Source organism: Aythya marila (genome assembly GCF_965140915.1).
Source record: "Aythya marila genome assembly, chromosome: 19".
Lineage (NCBI taxonomy): Eukaryota > Metazoa > Chordata > Aves > Anseriformes > Anatidae > Aythya > Aythya marila.
Genome location: NC_139060.1, coordinates 1,955,930 through 1,976,669, shown reverse-complemented (window position 1 = coordinate 1,976,669; position 20,740 = coordinate 1,955,930). Strand labels below are relative to the sequence as shown.

The window sequence follows — 20,740 nt, the reverse complement described above, 5'->3', positions numbered from 1 at the left end:
TTCTTCTATTTTCAAGATAGATTCTGGCTGTGTCATCATATGCAGAGCCATCTTTCACTGGTAAAACACAGAAGACTTTTTCCTGTATGTTTGACAATTGTATTTCTCATTTTCTTTCATTTCAGCAATAAAAATATGAAACTCTAGACTGTACATGTAGTGTCTGAGGTGAAGCCCCAAAATCATAGGGTACAAACAGAGAAACAATGGTTGAAATTACACACAGAAGTTAGTTGGACTCCAGGTATTCTGTTCTTTTGATTATCGGATATTTTTTAATTATTTTTTTAATTTTTATTTCTTTAGGATTAACCCATATATTAATTTAGTTATGTAATTCTAAGCATCCAACTATGAAACTACAGTCCAGAACCCAAGCTTGCTGTAATTTTACCTGCAGTGAGCATCACTGTGAACCCAGGAAAGGTGTACAGTGGGATCTTCATAGTCCTTATACTCTACCTAAATCTTTTCAAGGAGAAAACAATGACATTTCCTGGCTGGACACTCATCTCTAAAAGCCTTGATGTGTGTTTACCTAAAAAATATATATAGGCATTAAAAAAATCAGACAAATTTTGTCAGACTTTGCCAGCTGCATATTGAGCTGACAAAGATGGACCGTGTTCTAGCTTATAATTCAGAGTGCATAGATAGTGACAAATATTTGATTAACGGTTAAGTTTTTAAACATGATCAGAAATTTTTTAATGTAATTAAACAATTACAATCCAAATTCCCTGAAAACATTCAGCAAATGGATAGTAAGTGTGGGAAAAAGTCCAGTATTATTTGCTATTACTTATGGAAGGAATGAGGTGGCACTAATTGAGGGACCTTGCTAAACTGCTTCCAGCCACAGGGACAAGCATTTTGGGGATGCAACGTGGTACAGAATGATCCACCTGAGCTTGAGGCTCCCTCTGAGCACCCCAAATGAAGCAAAGGAGAGAGTCCTGCTCTGAACAGCCTCCTGGACGAGCAAGAAAAACATGGGTGCTTTGACACAACCCCTCCTCTCCTGCTCCTCCTTCAACAGAAAGGGAGCCACAGAGATCGCACTCACTAAGGTGCACCAAGCCACTGGAAAAAGCACCCAGCTCGTGTGCTGCTGACGAGCAGAGACAATGGGGCTTGGACAAGCTGGACTCAAATGGAGCTCAGATTATTGTAAACTCCCCGTCTGACAATCCCTCATTGTGGACACTTGTGCAAAGCACCAGCAAGGAGCTGAAGGGGAAACACTAAGGGGCCCAGCTCAAGGCACGTGGCAATGACACTGCCATACTGGGAAGAGACAGGTGTCACCCTTCGCACGTGCTGAGTCCCTTTGTGTCCTTCCAGCATCCAGCACTTGCCTTTACTTACCAGACACTCGATCGACACTGTACATCCTCTCCAGCCTTTTTCTGTGCCACCCAGTCTCACCGGACTGATGCTGTTCCAGGTCAAAGGAATGATGTGAGGGAGCAGCAAGCCGGGAGCAGTTTGGGCACTCCTTGGAGCCCTGCCGGCTGCCCGGCCAGCCCTTGCAGTGCCTGCTGACGCTGTGAGAGCCGCCAGCGCTGTGCGCATGGTGGCTGTGGTGGCATTCCTCCTGGGCAGCCCCCTTCATCACCACCAGTTCCATGCTTTCGTTCTCGTGGTCTGACAGCATCGGCCTCTCTCCGGAGATCGTGTAGACCCGTGGCTTCGGTCCCTCGCTCGGCATCTTCTCTGTCTGCTCCTCAGAGAAGCTCCTCTCAAACTTGCCATCTGAGATGACGGAGAGCCTGCGCTTGTTCTGTGCTGCCTGCTGCATCTCGGGGGAGTCCTCCTGGCCGATATAGGAGTCTGCTAACAGGTGATCTGAAACAAATTGCACACTTTACTGCTTCACACCAAAGCACCCCAGACACCGACACGTTCAGGAGGCTGTTACAGAAAGGGGAAAGGAGAGAGAGAGATGGCAGGCTCCCCCTGAGGAACCTTTTATGACAAATGTGTGCCCATAGCCTTGAAGGCCTGCAGAACTCACTCTGAAATGAGAGATATTCCTCACAGATATGCCCAATATTTCAAGCTTGTACGTGGCCACCATACAAGATGGGGCTAGAAGCAAATGCAGCTCTTGGTGCACAGCCTGAAATGACTTATGTGCAAAACAGCCCTTGTTCAGCTGTGTGGTCCTGTCTACTTCAAGGGTTTAGCCACACCTGGGCTGCTGAGCAGGGGAAGGGTTGCAGGACAATGGTTAGCATCATTTTCTGTAAGAAGTCACAAATGCTCAATGTTCTTTGTGCACCAATTTATTGTTTGTTTGTTTTTTTAACTAAGAGGGGCAAAACACCATTTTTAATTTTTTTTCTATTTTTCTGCCGATTGGTTTGACATGAAAGAAATGCAAAAAGACTTCAGCTGACAGCTGCAACACAGCGTCCCACTCTTCACAGCACCCATGGTTATAGCAGGCTTCATCGTGCGTGCAGATGGCGATGGTACCGCCTGCAGAAGCTGTCCGGAAGGAAAATGCAGCCGCTCCCTTTGTAGGGTAGTGAGATCGAAAGGAGAGAGGCCCATGAGTGCAACTATCTTTGGAGCCCACACACTGGATGAAGTGCCAGGAAATCTCAGCATTTCCATGGCAATCCCATGCATGAACCCAACAGTAGCTCCCACCCACCTGCTAATCCTTTTTTCAAGTGGCTGCTAATTACCTCTTACACTTCCCTTCAGATGGGAAGCAGCTAGGGGACTGTTAAAAAGGCTCAGCAGGGAATGCATTATTCATGTGACTACTACCCCCAGAAAAAAATAAAATCATTAGCGTCCAGCACAGACAGCAGCATTACAAACAGAAGCAGAAAGCAAACCCGAGCCTCTACTTCACCAGCTATTTAACAAACATCCTTCCATTAGCTCCTGAGCCCTGATCTGGAAGGACATGGCAATGACCTGAGCTTTGGCTACCTTTTGGCTGGCCATGGAGAGATGAGGGAGGAAGAGACAAGCTACCTCGGAACAAGCCTGCTCTCACACGTGCAACATGGAGCTTGCACTGCTGCCACATCATGCTTCCTATGAAGTGCTCCTGTGCTGCTCTGCAAAGAGCCCTCCCAAGCTGAGGACATATACCGCCAGCTCTTGAATTTGAAGCCCAGCCTAGCCTCTCTGCTCAGGAAGGGACTGTCAGGACCGTTTAGCCTGACACGACCGGCAGCTCTGTGACTTTGCCTGAGCTGGCCAGGAGAAGGAGCCTGTAGGAGTTCTGCAGGGACATCTGTGCCCTTGAACCTACAGCTGATGCTGTCTTTCCAGACTTCACACAAAGTCCAAAACGCATGCCTGAGGAGTCACGGGGAGACTCCTCAGTGAGGAGTCACACACCTCACTGATACTGTCCAGGTAAAAGATGAAAGGTGGGCAGTGGTCTGCTTCACCCTCAGTCCCCTGCCCAGAGGCAGCACAGACATCTGCACCTCCTCCAGGAGGAGAGCCGCAGGGACTACAAGGGCCACCACCAGAACATTTTTAAGCCCTACCATTCAAGTGGAAGAAGTTGCTCCGTCAGCTGTTGCTCAACAGCTTGGCCACTGAGTGCTGGCAGCTGCATGATATGGTGTCCCAGACCAACCAGTGCAGTAAGCAGCCATGGGCTACAAAGTAGCTCCAGTTACTTTTCACCCCTTAAGAGGCAGCAGGACATGTTTCTCCTCCAGTGACTCAGACCCTCTCCAGTCCCACATCTAACTGTGCTCTAGAGAGGGCACATCTTGGGAAAACACCAGCATACAACTCTTCAGGGTCTGCCAATATCTGTGCTGGCTAATATTGCCAAGAACACCATTTTTAAAATTAAAAACAAAGGCCAGTTCTAGGTACTTATCTCATCTTGTCAAATTTACCAATCTGTGCAGGCATAATGACACTACATATTCCTTAAGACACCACAAAACACTGCCTGACAGCTGGCCCTGTCCCTCCTAAAATGGATATTTCTATGGAGGACGCACAGCATCGTGAGAGCAGACAGGGGGTTATGCACTTTATGCATGCACTGACAGCACCTCACCTCCCATGCTAAAAACATGTCAGGTGTTTGACTTTGAGAACCAGCCATTTCTGAGCTCTGGTATCTGACAGAAAACGGTACTGCAAACAGTCTGCAACGTGGGGCCTTTTGTTGAGGTTCTTATGCCACAGTCATCACAGGGAAAATGAAGTGCCCAGAGTATAGCAGGTCTGAAAACGCTGATGATTGCAAGTGCCAAGATCTGTTTGGGCTCCAGAAAACTTACAGATACATAAGTGGGACATGACAGGTTTCAAGTCAGAGAGAACTTTTTACTGAAATCACGGCACTCTTACAGTTCTTGACTGGATATATTTGAGAAACTGCCTGCCTGATCTAGTCTGCAGAATGTGAGGATAACTCTTCCTTCCTACCCTACCTGTCCCCTACTCAAGGTGTTTTCACTTGTTCTTATCTAGGAGTTTTCATGGTGAAACGCACCAATGTTTTCTCTGGGTCAAACAACTGGATACTTATTTATTTTCAGTTAATTTAGCACCTTCAATACCTACATGCTGGAGAAAAAACTTCACGCACAGAAACAAATTCATGTGTAGAGAGAATGTGAAGCTTTATTCAACACCTCTATTAATAAAGAATTTATCTACAGAAATAAGTATAAAGGAAAAAACAAAGATCTTCAAACATACATTGTAATGAACTCTTGGCCTCCCAAAATGCACACGCACTTGCTTCAGGGAGTTCACACGTGTTCATGTGCACCAGCACATGAGATGCTACCAGGTAAAAGCGACCGATTCCCTTATCTATCCTTGCAACAACCTGGATCCAGGTGCCAGAGCACCGCAACTGCTTCCACCATGGCATTTAAGGTTAATAGTTTGCTTCTGCTAGAGAGGAAGCCCAGCTGGCCCAGAAATCAATGCTGAATTAAATCAGAGGCACAGGGATGGCTAGTGAAGAGAACCGAGAAACTGTAACAGGGGACTCCAGCAATAACTGGAATTGCCTTCCAGGAGCCAGCTGCAGCAGACTGCTGCTAACACGCTCTGCCTGGTTACTGCTGCTCCGTTCCACTTCACTCGCACATTGCTCTTGCCACTGCTCCCACTGCCAGCTGCTCCCCCACGCTGCCATGCCAGCCCAGGGCACTGTGCCCTCTCCTCTCGATGGAGGCAGCCTGGGAACAACTCAGCTCTCCCAACTGCTTTCAGCAGCAGCATGTTTGTCTCGCACAGCTGCAACACTACCTTGGAGCAGACGAATCAGGACTCCTAAGCGGATTTCTTTTCATCCATATTTGTGCTCTGCGAGGATTTATTGTGCCTGAGATATTTAACAGCGAGATGCAGGGGTGTAAGCAGACCAACATGTTTTCCACTACTGATCACGTGTCTATTGGTAACAAACATCCGCATTATATTTTTGTTACTTCCATATCCACCTGAGCTAAGCCTAACAGCCTGTTCAGGGCTGGGGGCTCAACAGTCTCGTCTTGGGAGCCAACCCACATCTCACTCCTCTTGCAATTTACTTGAATGCATTTCTCACTAGCTTCACTTGCTCCTTTATGGTATTTCTCCATCTTGCACACAGCACTGCCCAACGCAGTCATTAGAGAATATGCATGACTGCTGACATTGGTGGTGATCTGTATTGGTTAATTTGCAACACCTTAGAGGGAAAAAAAAATCCATGTTTTTGGTGCATGCAGTTCCTGATGAGTAGGCACTTAATTACTATTAGATAGTTACTGAATGCTAAAGAATGTATTGCAAGTACTTCGAGCACGTGTCCTGACCCAGGTAACTAATAAAAGGCTTTTTCATTTTCTTTCCCTGTCAGATCATTTCTAGAGAAGAGGTAACATGCTGGGGTAAGCCTCAGCTGACTGATGCCTATTCACAACAGTGGAGATGCTCACTGAGCCAAACTCATGTCTGATGCAGGCTGCCTCGTAACCTCGTGGGATGAGAAGTTTATAAATCAAGGCAGAATATATCCACAAGGCACAGACAGAAGCTTAAAAAATAGCCCCAAATTTATTACTGTTTTTAGCAGCCAAACTGATGATTAAAGCACCTTAGATTTAAAACTTCAGCTCCAGCACTGGAAGCAGAGTGGCAAAGGGGAATCTAGATAAACTCCATTAAAAATGTATCTGTCATCTCAGAAAAATACAGTTCAGAGAGCCCATTCCCTCTTCCCTGCTCCATCTCAGCTAGACCTCTCTGCACCTGGTACTCAGCCACTGAAGATGAATAGAAAGATTTCAGATGTACACAGTATGGAATTGCAGTATAGTTTCCAGTAGGAGATATGAGATTAACACACTTATTTTTATTATTTTTATTTTACACCAGAAGGAGCCCAGGTGATACCTTCAATGGGGGCAGATGAGCTGGTTAGAGCCTACGGCACTGCAAATAGGGCAACAGCTTTTCAACCAGCAAGGTTGAGCAGCTTCTCCTGCAGTTTCAGTTCTGATGCATCCCATATGCCTGCCACTGCCCTCGGGCCTGCTCTGACACTCTCAGGTCTTCTCCTCATGGGGCACAAAGGCAGCATTGTAGCTGCAACACAAAGCTCCCCACCGTGTCAGCTCTGTCCTTCCCAAACCTGCTAACGTACCGCATCATGTCCCAGCCAGCATAGGGACGGACGGGCAGCCGACTGCACCACACTGCAGGGCTGAACAGTCGTGGTAAAAGAAAAAACAGGAAACTTATTCCAAATATTGAAACATGATGCAGGGAGATTAAGATGGAGACAACAATTATTAACAAGTCAGAAGTATTTCAGCTGCTCGGTAGCTGGTGAGCTGCTGGTTAGAGACAAGAGCAGCACGGCTGTGACAAGGACAATGCTCAGCACGGGGTTATGGAGCCTGACCAAGCCAGCCCCACGACGACGTTATGCTCTGACCCCCCACTGCAGGCACTTCTCAGGAAAACCACAGGAAAAGGCAAGGCAAGGGAACAGCTGAGAGAACTGGTGGTCACTTAAATATGACAAAATGGGTCCAATCAGACTTCTGAGTGGAAGCAGATCTAGAAAACAAACCAATGCTGCTGCTATTGCCTCAGTTACCCTCTCAGTAGCCACTGAGCCCGGACTGTAACATCAGCACGAGCTGATGAAGTGGCTCCTGCAAGGCACAACCAGGGAGCAAGGGGCAACTACCACCAGTGCCTCTGCATTTCCATGCGGACTCCCTGAGCTTCACTCCCAGTCACCTTAGGGGCACCAACACGTTCTGAGCCAGGTTTAGGATACATTCACACCACACCCGTGCAGGCTGATGCCAGAAGCAGCCCGAAACCTGCAGGGATGAGATTTTGTGTCCCCGCTCCACCCCTTCAGCAGGCCAGGCCATGGGGCTAGACCCATGGCTGGGACCCATCCCGGGGACAGGGCAAGCCATGGAGGAAGAGTCAGACTTACCCTGAATCAGGCCCCAACGGCAGCCTCACGGCCCAAATGTCAGCACATTGAAGGTCCCTCTTAGACCACAGCCCCAGCTTCATCGAAAGCACAGCTCACAGGGAGCTTGCTAGACCTAAAGCGCCTGCAAAGCCTCATCCCAGAGCTTCTCAAGCTCAGCATAAGTTGCTGGCAGTGTGAGAAGCCTACTGTAAACTCCTGACAGCATGAAACCTCTCTGCCACATGGGTGCTGCCCTCTGCACACACACACACGTTCCTCTGAAGCAGCAAAGGTCAGGGTGCAAACACAGGCATTTGCTTCAATGAAGTGCGTGCCCGTGGCACGGTAGCCTCAGCAAACACAGACTTCTCTTGCCATCATTACCCATTGCTATCTGGCTCAGGGGAGGCTGTGAGCTGCCCGTTTCTCCTTATGTTTTCAGTGTTTTCACTGCTGGCTAAAGCGTAGTGCACCAATAAAGGTAAGAAGTGAAGATGGCTTCTTGGAACTTGAGAAGAAGCTTCTTCCAGTTTCAGGTAATGACCCATTTCGGTCCGTGCTGATGCAAAGCACATGGAGTAGTCACGCTGTTTTTGCTAATAACCACAGCAAATCTGAGTCAAGATCTGCTAGGCAGCTCTGGCCCAAGGCCCATCACCTCCGCAGCACTAAGCACAGCTTTTACTTGCTGGGATCTTTCTCTCCCTTGCTCCCAGAGCCTTTCACATAGGGCTTGGCACAGCAGGCAGCCCGCAGTGGGGCAGCCCAGCACTTCATCCTCCAGAGACAGCCCCAGTGCTCCGGCCGCAGCAGCTGCCCTCCCAACAACCCAGCTCAGCAAAACAGAAGCTGCCTGGCTAAGAAGCACCAACACAGCTCCTTCCTTCCCTCTGCAAAGGATCCTTGCATCTGAATCCCACCTCACCAGGACTTATCACTGCTCCCCTCAGGCAGGAGGAGGTATCTCAAGTGCTCCACTTGCCATCAATTTTAACATTACTGCCCCACATCCTGGGCATCTGCTTCCCCTCACGGTTCCAGTACATGGGTATAAAGGAATTTAAACTGGTACCTCAGTGTGGGGGTCTCTGATGCTTACATGGGAGAAGGAGACTCTGAATCTCCAAAACTCCTTATCCCATGAGCACTGGTGAGCCTCCAAGTGATAGTTTAAAAAAAAATAAAAATGTAAGAAACAATCTCCAGCCTTTTTACATTCACCTTTTACAACATTTTAATCCTTCTCCCTGTCTGTCTTCTATGTCTGTCCCTAGGGACACCCACTCCTACACTAAAGTCATTCCACAGACAAGATGGAAAGTCTTTGGAAGGTGCCAGAAAGCTACAAGAGTCAGCGAGGACTCTGACAACAGCCCTGTAGTCAGAATGAATGCTGAACGTGGGAGAGCACTCTTCTTGGGAGCCCTTCCAGACCTTCAGTCTGCATGAATAAGGCAGCAAAGAACAGAGGCAGGAGACGCATTAACACCTCTGCACCAGACCCTTAACAGATTCGTGTCTTTTCAGCTGCAGCAGAGCCCAAACCTCCTTTTTCCCCTCCCCCCTAGTTCCACAAAATAACCTAAGGATCAATGGGAAAAAAAGAAAAAAAACCTGAGCAATCCCCAGAGGCCAAGTCCTCTGACAGCAACACATATCCCACTGCCAGGCCTGCTGCAAAAGTGAAGCGAAGAGAAGAAAACAGTGTATTGCCACCCAAGCTATAACCAGACAGAACACAGAGTACCCCAAGCCAAGCAACAGAGGAGAAGACGGAAGTGTTTCTCTCCAGTCACCTAGAAAAACCTCCTTCAGAATAAGACATCAACGAGTTCCTAGGGCTAGTTACACAATATTTCTGATTCATGAAGTTCTCAGGCCTCACATCAGGAAGAATCTGAAGCTGTAACCAACTATACTCTCCCTCGCCCTTTTCTTGCTACAGGTACACCCCGCAGTCTTCTTTGTCTTTGTGCTGACATTCTGTTTTGTACCCACTGCCCTAGCAACAGAAGTAAAGCATGGACAGACCACAATTTTTTTGAAAACAGAAGTCAAACAGCTTTGCAAGTAAATCACCCCTCATTAAAATGCTTGGCCATGGCAGCTGGCCCATCCTGCTGCTATGCAATCCCTCCGTAGTTCTCTGTTACCAGCTTCCCAAAGCCGTTCAGCCACATGCACACACACAAACACTCCAAAGGAGCCACTAGGGATAGACTCTGGGGCATAAAACTTACCACCAAAGAAAAAATATCTTTGATCTGTAGGGCAATGTGAGTAAGAGGTGGGACTGCAAAAGTTGTTATATCGTCCCCCTTTCCTCAAGGGACTCTAAAGACACAAAATTCAACCAGAATGGATGATCCTTGGAGAACAAAGTGCAGCAGAAATGGAGCAATTTGAGGCAGCCTCTGCACACTTGGCCTCTCCACACAGATGGTGGGTCTCCTGCATCTGCCCAGGGAATCAGAGCTCCTCCCTTCTGCCTAGGAGCTAGATCAGCAGGTAAAGCAGTAAAAGAACTGGCATCCCAGACTCACACCCACCTCATTTTCTGTATGAGGACTAATCCCTTTGATAGCCCCTCTGCAGGGAGGGAAGAGGGTTCTACCTCCTGGATCTGCAGAAGAGGAGGATCCTGCCCTTCCCTCCTCCTCTGCTGTCCCACTGATGGCTCTGTCACCTTGCCCTTCCTCCTCCTCAAAGACCACCGTCCCTCTCCCTCACTGCATTCAGCAATGACTAAATGCCACTCAGTAGCTGCTTAAAGGTTTTATTCAAGACAAACTACTGAAGTCAAGGCCTGTCTTCTTCCATTCACATTTAGGCTAGAGCCTTAATCCCTGCTGCAGTCTGCTGAGAGCTCAGGGAGCAGCCACGCATACACCTGGGGTTATCACAGCAGAACACAGACCTGTGCCATCAGGTAAAGACACTCACAATAAAAGCCCAGAGCACTACCAGCAGAGCCACACAGGCACTGAGGGCTCTGTTCTTCAGTGTGCTGAGCTTCCTGGACCTAAGCCACCAACACATGCAAGTGGGATTAACTACAGGATACCAGTGGGCGTGTGCAGCCACGACAGTGCTTCTTCCCTGCTCCCTTCAGCCCAGCTGGTGAGTTGGAGCAGATTCAGGTACTCCTAGATATGTGCTACATCTTCAACTAGTGTCAAAGACATCCTTCATTTGTTCCGTGGGAGTCATCAGATCGAAGCTAATCGTACAGCTGAGCCAAAGGTGAAGTGCTCAGAAAGTTGCAAAGCAACACTGAGATGCACGGAATTTCTGCAGGGAGGAAAGAGTTGAGTTCTCTCTTATTGCACAACTGGGATGAACAAAAGGGAGACAGATTTTCTACATTCAACGTTTTTATAGAATAGCAGCCTTCCTACCATAGTTATTTATAAAGAAATGCTACAGACTGTGTTAAATTATATGCTGCAGAATTTCAAAAGATGCCTTTAGAAGTGATAAAAATTTTTTTCTTCCTCTATGAACATTCAGAGTCATTTCTAGGGAATTTTACTGATTTATTTCCAATTTAATACTGACAGATCCCGTAAGAATTCTGGTATATCCACATGTACCTGTCTCTGATCAGTTCTTAACTATGGCAACTAAATTCCCTTGCATTCAAAAAGGAATTCTTGTTTTGCCTGCAAGAAAGAACCAGCAAGGGCTGCAGCTGACAGAAGCAGCTGCAAAAATGGCCACCATAAAGTCTGTTTTTGCCATTCCAGGATGTCCCCTCAGATCTGTCTGGCCTGTCTCTGCAGTCTGTCCAACCCTCTCCTTCCCTCTGCCTCAGACTCCTTATCTCAGCTACATTAAACCCCAACCTTTTCCTACCCTTTATTCTCCCCCATCACCACAGGTTGTTCTTAGATCAAATGCCATTAACAAGCAATGTGCCACTGGAGTTTTCCAAGCCTGAAAAATAAAAATCTGAGAAAACTGCAGTACATTGTTTAAAAGCGCTTCCATTCACAAAGCTAGCACAACTCAGCCAAGGACAACTCGAAGGTCATCAGCACAGATCCAAGAAAAAAGGCAGAGACTCCTTCACCAGGCTGTCACACACTAGAGTGACCGGGCTTGCTCTCTGAGTAAGAAGCTTTTCCTGCTTGTAGAGGTCTAAATAAACACACATTTACAGTTTACATAAAATGATAACGTCACTCTACATTGCATTCTATCTGAAACTCTTCCAGGGGATAAAGTTGTTAATGTTATAGGACAAGCTATTATCCATTCACACAGGATTTTCTATGGATTCCACAGGATTTTCTAATGGATTTTTTCTAGTGAATTTAATGTCTGCAAAACATTTTCTTTCCTCACTGAGAAGGCACAGCCCTGTTACAAACCAAATGAGTTCCTCTCATGCCCCCCATCCATCAAGTAGAACTCATCATGGGCTGACAGGAACAATTTCTGTATCTAAAAAATTAACACATTAGCTAGCATATGCTGGTGTCCTCAACTAGAGGAGGCAAATCGCATTTTAACCCCTGCTGAAGCAAACCCTGGGAACAAATCCAAAGGTTACCTTTGCCAGCAAAGACAGATTGCAGAACACATACTACGCAAGTCAGCTAACACACCAGATATCACTTTTCTTTTTATTCCCCAGTGAAATGAAGACCTAAGAGTGACAAACCAGTGCAGAAGTCTTGTGCAGTGTGGTCTTTCATTCTTCAGCTTAAGTTTCTTCCAAGAACATCAGCTCTAGGGGCGAGTTTATGACAGGGGACAGGGACAGCTCCACTACTACTGAACTTGTCCCCACAGCCCACCCAGCACTTGGGACACCAAACTGCCTTTCCTCCTCCAGGGCATCACACAGATCCAGAGGGTGACTCTTGTCTCTCTGCAGCTGAGATCTCCCACTAACCCTTTATGATAGATCAAAGTACTTTAATTCTAAGGCCTGTTAATAAATAGGTGCATGCACATACAGATACAAACAATGTATGTCTGCAAACTCTTACCTGAGCCATTTCTACCTTCGGGGTGGTTTTGTGAAAGATACTCTCCAAAAGCCCTTGCCGCTCTGCACATCCAAGCACCACAGAAGGCAGCGGGAAGAGAAAAAAAAAAAGAGATGAGTAATGGTTAAATGCCAAAGAAAGAAGGAACAGTTCAATACACACTGCTGCTTTCCCTCAGCTTCAGGTGACACCAACTTAAACAAGCTGCAGTAATAGTGCAGGCTACCCCATTAATGTGCCTCAGTTTTCCCCTGGCCAAAGCATTTCCTTAAACAGAGCTGGATTACAAAGACAGGACTGGTTTAGCCTTCAATTTCTCTGCTAAGACTGAAAATGATGAAATGCACCTGTGCTAAACTTGGTCTCATTTCTGTGGTGCCTTTATCTCCCAGCTAGGAACTAGACCACTGCCTCTAGCCACCCTGTCTGAGTGATGCTCCTTCCTGCAGCCCAGGGGAGAAGGTATTTCCATCCCAACTATCACTCCAGCCTGCCTTCCTATGCTGGTTCTGGATGCTCCCATCTATGAGCAAGCACAGCTCAGATATTCATGCTAACACCCATTTCACCTGCCTTGACCCTCAATTCTCAAGCACTAACTACGTCAAGGTTACTGGACAACCTTATTTGAGAGACCACAAAATCAGTTCCCTGTGCTCTGATGGATTTAGGTCCCATGGATGACAGATTTTACTGAAATATATTCATACTCAACCAGGCAGGGTGCACTTAACCCTTATTACACATGAAGGCCTACGTAAGAGAGCAAACCTATGAATATTCCAACCTGGGAAAAGCTTTCTGCATTCAGCCCACACGTGAAAGGGAAGGTCAAGGCATGCATTCCCCAATATAACACCGGGTGGATGCTTGCAGACAGCAGGATCAAACAGGCACCCCCCCTCCTTGGGAAGCCAAGATGAGCACTCTCAGCCTGCAAGCACGCTGGCACCTCTTGCAGGGGGAGGCGATGAAGACATGACGAGGGAAGAAATCTTCGTGTCACAGCACCATGTCCACCAGCCTCCTCCTTCAGGGGTGCTCAGCCACAGAAAACCCCCCTCCAGCTCAAGGTGCACCAACAGGCCACGCTCAGAAAGGCCACTCAATGCCTAAGTGAAGGGCTTTGGCCTCCAAAACAACCTTCTGCTCTGCTACCCAACGCCACACTATATCCCAGTTCAGGTAGCCAGGATTTTTTCCTACTGCCTTTACACATCCCCTCCCAAAGGGGAAAAGATGAAAAAAAACTAAAAGGTATCTCCCATAGCGACTAGGGCTGGAAGGAGTGGGAAGTCCATTTGTCATCCACAGCCAGCAAAGGGGATCGATATGAATGATGAAGAAAGAGAGCAATTTAATCTCTCTGGGACTGAATTTCAGCACAGCCAAGTGCAAAACGCTTTGGAGCAGTGCAGCTGGAGCTGTGCAAGAAGCAAGGTTTAACCTCCGCGTCATTATAGGCTAACATACGGAGCTGAGGCTCTTCTGTTTCCAGACTCCTGCCCGTCTAGTACCAGGCTGTACCTTTAGACACCAGCCTGGGGTGGCAGTTGCCCAAAGTGTCTTGTCTAGTGCCTACGCAGTCCCTGAGATGGTCACGCACAGGCTGTGTCACAGGGAGGAGCTGTACAATTAGTCTACAAAGCACTAAGAGATGACTGCCATGGCTCACCCATTTGGGAGGACAAGTGCCTCATGGCTGTTCCTTGTCCTCATTACCTTTCAGGCTAAAATGCAGGACTTGGTCTTGGGACAGCAGACAAATGCAGATTTGGGAGCTGGATCATGGCACCACCAGGCCATAGCTCTCCTCCGGAGCTGCTCCCACACTCCAGCTCAGAAGGGGCTAAGGCTCAGCCAGAAGCCGCAGCTGGTCTCGCTTAGCCCCCAAAATAGCCCTGCTTCCAGCAAAAGGCTGGGCTAGGGACTTCCAACATCTCTTTGGTGAGGACAACGGGACACTTCTATCCTTGGAAAAGACTTTGAAGTTTCTCTCCTGCATCAGCAGTCACTCCATGTAGAAGAATAATAATGAGCAAATTATCAGTGAGAGAGCACAAGGATTTATACATAAATATACTCTGAACTATGAAGATAAAACTTAGTTTGTAACTAGTTCAAAAGCTCCAAGAGCATCTATTGCTATCCTCCATTCATCTCTACCAAACCATCTGCCCTAAAATCTGAACCAAGGCTTCATCCTTGGCTTGCAGACCGTGAGCTCCTGACCTGCAAGTGGCTAACACGGAGCCAGGGAAGCGCTGCTGCCCTCCATCCTACTCATTCCACAGCACGAACAGTGTCGCTCAGAACCAGAGCCCGAGTTTACAGGTGCTCTGCAGCCTCCCATTTCCGCAGGCAGAAGAGGCAGAAGGGTTGGATCCTGCATGCAAGAGCCCCCTGACAACAGCCCAGATCTCTCCTCGCAGAGCAGAAGCACAGCTGAGGAGCACAGAGCTACTCAAAATGCTGCTGATGATGCCAGGCTGAGCCTGCAGCTGTGGCCCTGCTGCTCCACTGCTCTCACACGCCGCTGGCCAACCCACGAGCAAACGACCAGGGACACTCGATCACAGTTCTCTAGTGACAGCCAATGAGCCAGAGAAGCCCGCACAGAACAGTGTGCATCAGGGGTTTTCCAGCCAATTACACTCCAAACTTCAGACTAATTTTTTGCCTATTATCTCAGTGGTTCCCTTCTACATTCCTGCCTCCCATGTGCCACCAGCTTCTCCTTGGCTGCGCCTCAGCTGATCTCCCACAGATGTCTGCATGTGCCCTTTGCCAGGGGGACTCTGATGGCCACGCTTGCTCCTTATGCCTGGCCTTGCTTTGCCAAGCCTTTTGTGCTCCTTCCCTGCCTCACTGTGCTCAGTCACCCCAGTTCGCCAGTATTATCAGTCTGTCATTTACCCCATCTCCTCGGCTCTCTGCTGACACGATCAAAATAAAGTCAGAGCAAAATCCAGACAGATGGTAACTGCTCTGTTCACCCCATTCCTTTATCAACACGCAGTATTAATGCAGGCTGCACAATCGTGGTTTTCTCTAAGCTCAGTTCTGCCACCCTATCACAGCCACCACCACCAAGTCCATCAAGCCTACTTGTGGCATTGGACAGAAACCATCCAGCTGGGCTCAGAGCCGAGACACCTTGAGACAAGTTAACTTGTAAGAGAGAAAAGAAGGAAACCTGCTTCACCCAAGTGACATGAAGTGCAAGGTGCCTTACAGATACACGGCAGATGAGCTATAACCCTGCGAAAGCAGCATACAAATGAGCAGGTACTACTGAGAAGTAGTCAGCTGATGGCATGACAAGTTCAGCCCTGACTCATCTAGAGGGAGGTTTTCATTTTGGTGGCAGATCAGACCTGCACACAACACAGCCAGTACAGTGTGATTTAGCAGAAGGACATCAACCAGGGACCGCTGCCTTCGTGCACTGAGCTACTGACCGTAACCAGCAAAAACAAGACTGCCGCTGCCTCAGAGGGAACGCTGACATCTTCTCGGGCTGCTTCTCCATCAGAGAAGACTTCCAGGCTGCACTGGGTGGCATGGGGTAGTGCAACACTGGCAGCAAAAGCAGCTGCCCCTCTGCAGGCATTTCTCAGTACTCACGGTGCACTAGATGCCAAAGCTGGACTCAGGTCTGGAAGAGAAACAGACTGAGAGCTTGTAACGAAGCACAGAAATTTAGACATACGTTTGCTAGGAGAAGGAAAGCGGCCAAATAACAGAGATATCAATTACAACGTGATGAGCATGGAATAGCCTTTATGTCTCTGAAATAATCACATCAACAGGATAGAGGGGGCCTTGATGCCTACTGGCAGCTATGAGAAATTGATGCACACAAATTTATGCACTCCGCTAAACTGACACTGAACTGAGAGGAAAAAATGTGTATTGAAACACTCGGCAATACATGAAAGCCCCGTGATAACTCCATTTCAAGCACTGCCGCAGGATAAGCCAAACTTAAGAGTATTTGGGAGGATTACATGGGAAAATAAAGAACATCCACCACCCTCTTATGCTTCCTCTGAAGTACTTACTGCTCAGAGCAGGAATCTGTCGTGACAGCGTCTGACAGTGCCGCACTTCAGGAACCCAGGAGCAACATCTCCTGCCCCAGCAGGACCCACGTCCTACTGCAGCAGCCCTGATCGCCACCAGGCAGGGAGAGGAACACCAGCAGCATGCCCACAGCAAACAGCTCAGTCATTACAGGCTGTTGACATCTATATCATTTAAATCTAATAGTAACAATAACCTGACAAAAGCTGCCATACACGTGTACCTGGAAGATTTAAAATTCTCATTCAAAGAAGGGAAATCAGAAGTCACTGATGAAACTTGAAGTCCCCACAGTCTTGGGGGAATTTATATTCACAAAGCTCTGGCAGGAGGAACAAGGAAAAAGCAGGAAGAAGAAGGTAACTGAAACATGAAAGAGTTCTTACCATTCACAGGAAAATTCACAATCAGAAAAAAAGGAATCTAGACTGCATGGAGAACCCTGATCTAAGCCAAGAAATTACTCACGCGGTAAGAAACCTGAGGCAAGGAACACATTCAGCATTTTGTCGGTATAAGATATGCCCTTTCTCAGCAACTACATCTTCGTGGCCTTGTTTAAAGGCGTCCTCTGGACGCCTCTAGTCAGCAGAGGGGAAGCGCGATCAAATCCTCCTCCCTCCAAGGGGTACCTTGGGCCAGACACCAAGGTCCTGGGTAAGACAAAGCACATGCTCTGTTCATGTATTTCGCGTGCTAACTGGAACAAGGAGAAGTGCTCCTGGAACACCCGGCGAAAGTCTCCCATCTTAGTTGCCCACATTATCACACCCTCCCCAAGGAAAGCTGCAGGCCAGAGTCATGCAAAGTGGACCTGAAGGGAAAGACTTGGTTTATTGCCACATTTGGGCTACCAGCACTGTTTTGTAGGGGCCAAGGCTACAAGGAAGGAGGCAGATAATTTCTAAAGGCTTTGGCTCATCTATGCCCTTAAAAGCATGCTGAGGAAGCCAAGGAGAGCGTGTCAGATGCTTCTTGGCCAGGACCCTGACGAGAACCGCAGCAGCCAGGGAGCTGCTCGGCAGAGGGGCAGCACCAAGGTCAGGACTCGAGGACAACTACGCCATCCCTGCCACCCGTGTCGTGTCCCCAAAGCTGCAAGGCCAAAAAGGCCACAGGAAGGAAGCAGGGCAACAGCAAGATCTCACATCCACGCGCTTCAAACCCAAGTAAAGCCCCACTGCCAGGCCAGCGCTGCCGGCGCAGGATGGGTGCACTGTGCTGCAGCTCTCTGAGGAGAGGACAAGGCTACAGAGAACACAGCTGGCAGCACCACAAATGCCCTCAGCAGGGCTAACACTGAGCAACTATGCCGTTAGTTTTGAGGAGCTACTTAGAAGACCTAACACACAACAAACTGCATGGAGCTTAATTAATTCTCCTGGGACAGGAGACTCCCCTGAGATGCTCTGCAGAGATTTTAATTAAAGAATCTAGGGAGCCTGCACCTTCTGCTTAAATCGCATTATTCACAACAGCAAACAAATAATGCTCCCTGCTCAGTAAGATGGGCAAATGCGCACACATACCCCAGCCATGCATAATAAAAACATATCAGCGGCCACTCGGACTTGCATTAAATTTCAGGATCTGATTTCTCCTCTCAAAAAGTCACCTGCCCCAGGTGAAATATTAACAGGGCAGAGCTCAGCAGGTGCAGAGAAACAATCCCTGAGCGTCTCCTGCAGCACACGAGCAGGATCCCACAGCTGCCTACACAAAAGCACAGGGGAACCGATCATTGCAGCGCTGCTACCAGCGCAGGTAACCCAAGTCCCCAGCCCTGCTGGGAAGGACAGAGTAGCCTTTCTCTGTAGCCTTACCTACCATCCTGCAGAGTCCTCTCTGTAGATAAAGAAGGACAAGTAGGATGCATGGAGGAGGACCCAGGGCAGGGCAGAGAGGATGCACCTGCCCCAGGAAGCCCAGAGAAAACCTTTCAGCGGGCAGATCGTCACTGATGTAGAAATGCTGAGGGTGGCTAGGACCGCACAAGCCAGGGGCCGAGATGCCTGGTGCGGCAGGATGGATGCAAACCAGCAGCACCTGCTCCCCATCAACACCCTCTTCACACAAAGCTACAACCCAGTGAGCTCCCAACGCATTTTCTGCCCTCCTCGAAGGCTTTTACAGCGAGGCATTTCTAAGGCAGGTCATGAATGTAGAGACAGAGGAGCACCTGTCCTATGCCATAATCTACGTGACCAGACACCCCTCAGAAACCTTACGTTCCCTAACCCAAGCCCACTCACCCAACCTTCCTGGTCAAACCACCACGGCTTACAGCAGCACCAGGCACCTCCGAGCTCCCACGTAGCAGCAGCGTGCCGGTAGGTGCAGCAGGTACATGGCAGACCAGAACCCCCGAGACACCTCCTGGACTCCACAGAGTAGACACTACACGAGTAGTATCTGCCCATCCTGATGCGGGCATTTGTATTCAAAACGCGTTCGCTGCTCTCAAACACCCACACTAACATTTGAAATCTTCTCGCCTATTACAGAATACGTTGTTTGTGTGACTGCCTGTCTAATCCTACTCCCAGAGCCCCATTACAACATTTATGGTGCATTTTGTGTCATTTCTTTACATCCACTTGGCTGATATCTGCCAAAGGGAATTTCACTGCCAAATCTTTGAACACCGTTGGAAGCACTCACGTTTGCAGTTACGAGCAGGGTGCATCATAACGCGGGGAAAAGTTCCAGGTTCTGCCTGGACAGCTTTCTCCAGATGCACTCCAGACTCTGAACGACGGATTTCTTTACAACGCAAACACACAGCAACATATAGACATCTTTGGACGTGTTCCCCTCAAGCCATAAGGCTACATCCCTCCTTTTGGCACAGCAGAGATGCCGTAACGCTGAGCTATAGCCCCAGCGAGGTGACTGAGATCTCTCAGCAGCACGCATCAAGTCCTACACACGACTCCGGGTTATTCTAACGCAATTGTGTCTAACACAAAGGAGGCGTTATGTAACGCAGCTGAAAAGTTTATTTCTTCCCATTTTTCTCAGCAGCAAGGAGCTCTCCTGGGTGCAGCAGGCTCTGACAGACCTGTCGGTTCCAGGGCCGTGCCGGGGCAGCGGCTGAGCCCGTGCCCCAGGTACCGCGACGCCCGCCGCAGCGTGGCAGAAGGGTCACTGCCGTCCTTCCAGGCGAAGGGCACAGAGCTCGGCTGCGGTAGCTTTATAAACTTAAGCGTGACCAAGCCCCAGATGCGTTTTCGAGGATCTCCTATGCTCCATGCTAGGAGCACCGGGACCAGACAATTCTGCGCTGTAGGACAAAGGGCACGGAACCAGGACAGGCGCCGTGGGGAGCCCAAGGCCCCCGGCCGGCCGGGGTGGCGGCTGAGGGCACTGCGGGAGGGGGCAGACGCGGTGGGTCCGGGTTTCCACGCGGGTGGGTCCCCGCTCAGGGGCAGGAGCCCCCTTGAACAACGCCGCCGACTCTGCCCTCGGACACGCGGGTGGCGTGCGAGGCACCGACCGTGCCCCCGGCTCCCCGAGAGCAACGGCACCGAGGGCACCGGCACCCAGAGCACCGGCACCGAGCCCTGCTCCAGCCTCGCCTCACCCGCGGCCGGGGAGCGCCCGGCAGCCGCAGCGGGGCCGCAGGGGGAAGGACGGGGCCCGGAGCCCGGCGCCCCGAGCCCGGGGTCGTCGCCACCCCGCCGCCACCCACCTCACTTTAGCCGCCACCGACGACATGGCCTCGTTCCTCAGCGTCTTCCTTTTGGACACGGCTGTGCCCATATTCGCGCGGGGGGCAGCGCTCATCGCACGACCCCGCGGCTGCCCCTGCCCCTGCCCATGCCGCGGCGGGGCCGGCTGCCGGGCGGCGCTCCCTCAGCGCCCCGCCATGGCCCGGCGGCGGCAGCGGCGCCCCCCGCCCCGACCCTCCCCGCCCCGCCGCGCTGCCGCTGCCCCCGGCGAGTGCGGAGCTCCGCCGCGGCCGCTGCCTCCTCATTGACTGCGGCAGGAGGGAGGGGAGGGCCCGGGCGCTGCCCGCCGCCCAGGAAGCGCCGCTATATTTGGCCGCCGGCTCCCTCCTCCGCCCCCGCCTCCTCCTGCCGGCGGCAGCAGCCCCCCCTTCTCGCCGGGGACGGTCCCCGCGCCGAGCCCCCGCCGGCTCCTGCATGCACCTGAGGTGAATTTGCAGCCCCCGTGCAGCCGGCTCGACCTGGAGCCGCCGCCCTGCTCCGAGGGGAGC

The 20,740-nt window shown here is 49.8% G+C and overlaps 1 protein-coding gene across 6 annotated transcripts in view; it reads right to left on the bottom strand.

The window, feature by feature from the left end:
* NSMF (NMDA receptor synaptonuclear signaling and neuronal migration factor) overlaps positions 1–20,409 on the bottom strand; it is a 45,140-nt gene extending 24,731 nt beyond the window's left edge. For 5 of the 6 annotated variants that reach the window (XM_082775470.1, XM_082775473.1, XM_082775472.1 and 2 more), the window contains exons 1-3: positions 20,213–20,409; positions 12,436–12,497; positions 1,369–1,848 (exon numbers count right to left, since the gene is read on the bottom strand). In XM_082775470.1, coding sequence (XP_082631596.1) covers positions 1,369–1,848; positions 12,436–12,497; positions 20,213–20,307 — 637 coding nt within the window. In that variant the 5' untranslated portion in view covers positions 20,308–20,409. The remainder of the gene's footprint in view (positions 1–1,368; positions 1,849–12,435; positions 12,498–20,212) is intronic. The other variant, XM_082775471.1, reaches the window with a different exon arrangement.
* Between the last annotated feature and the right edge of the window lie 331 nt (positions 20,410–20,740).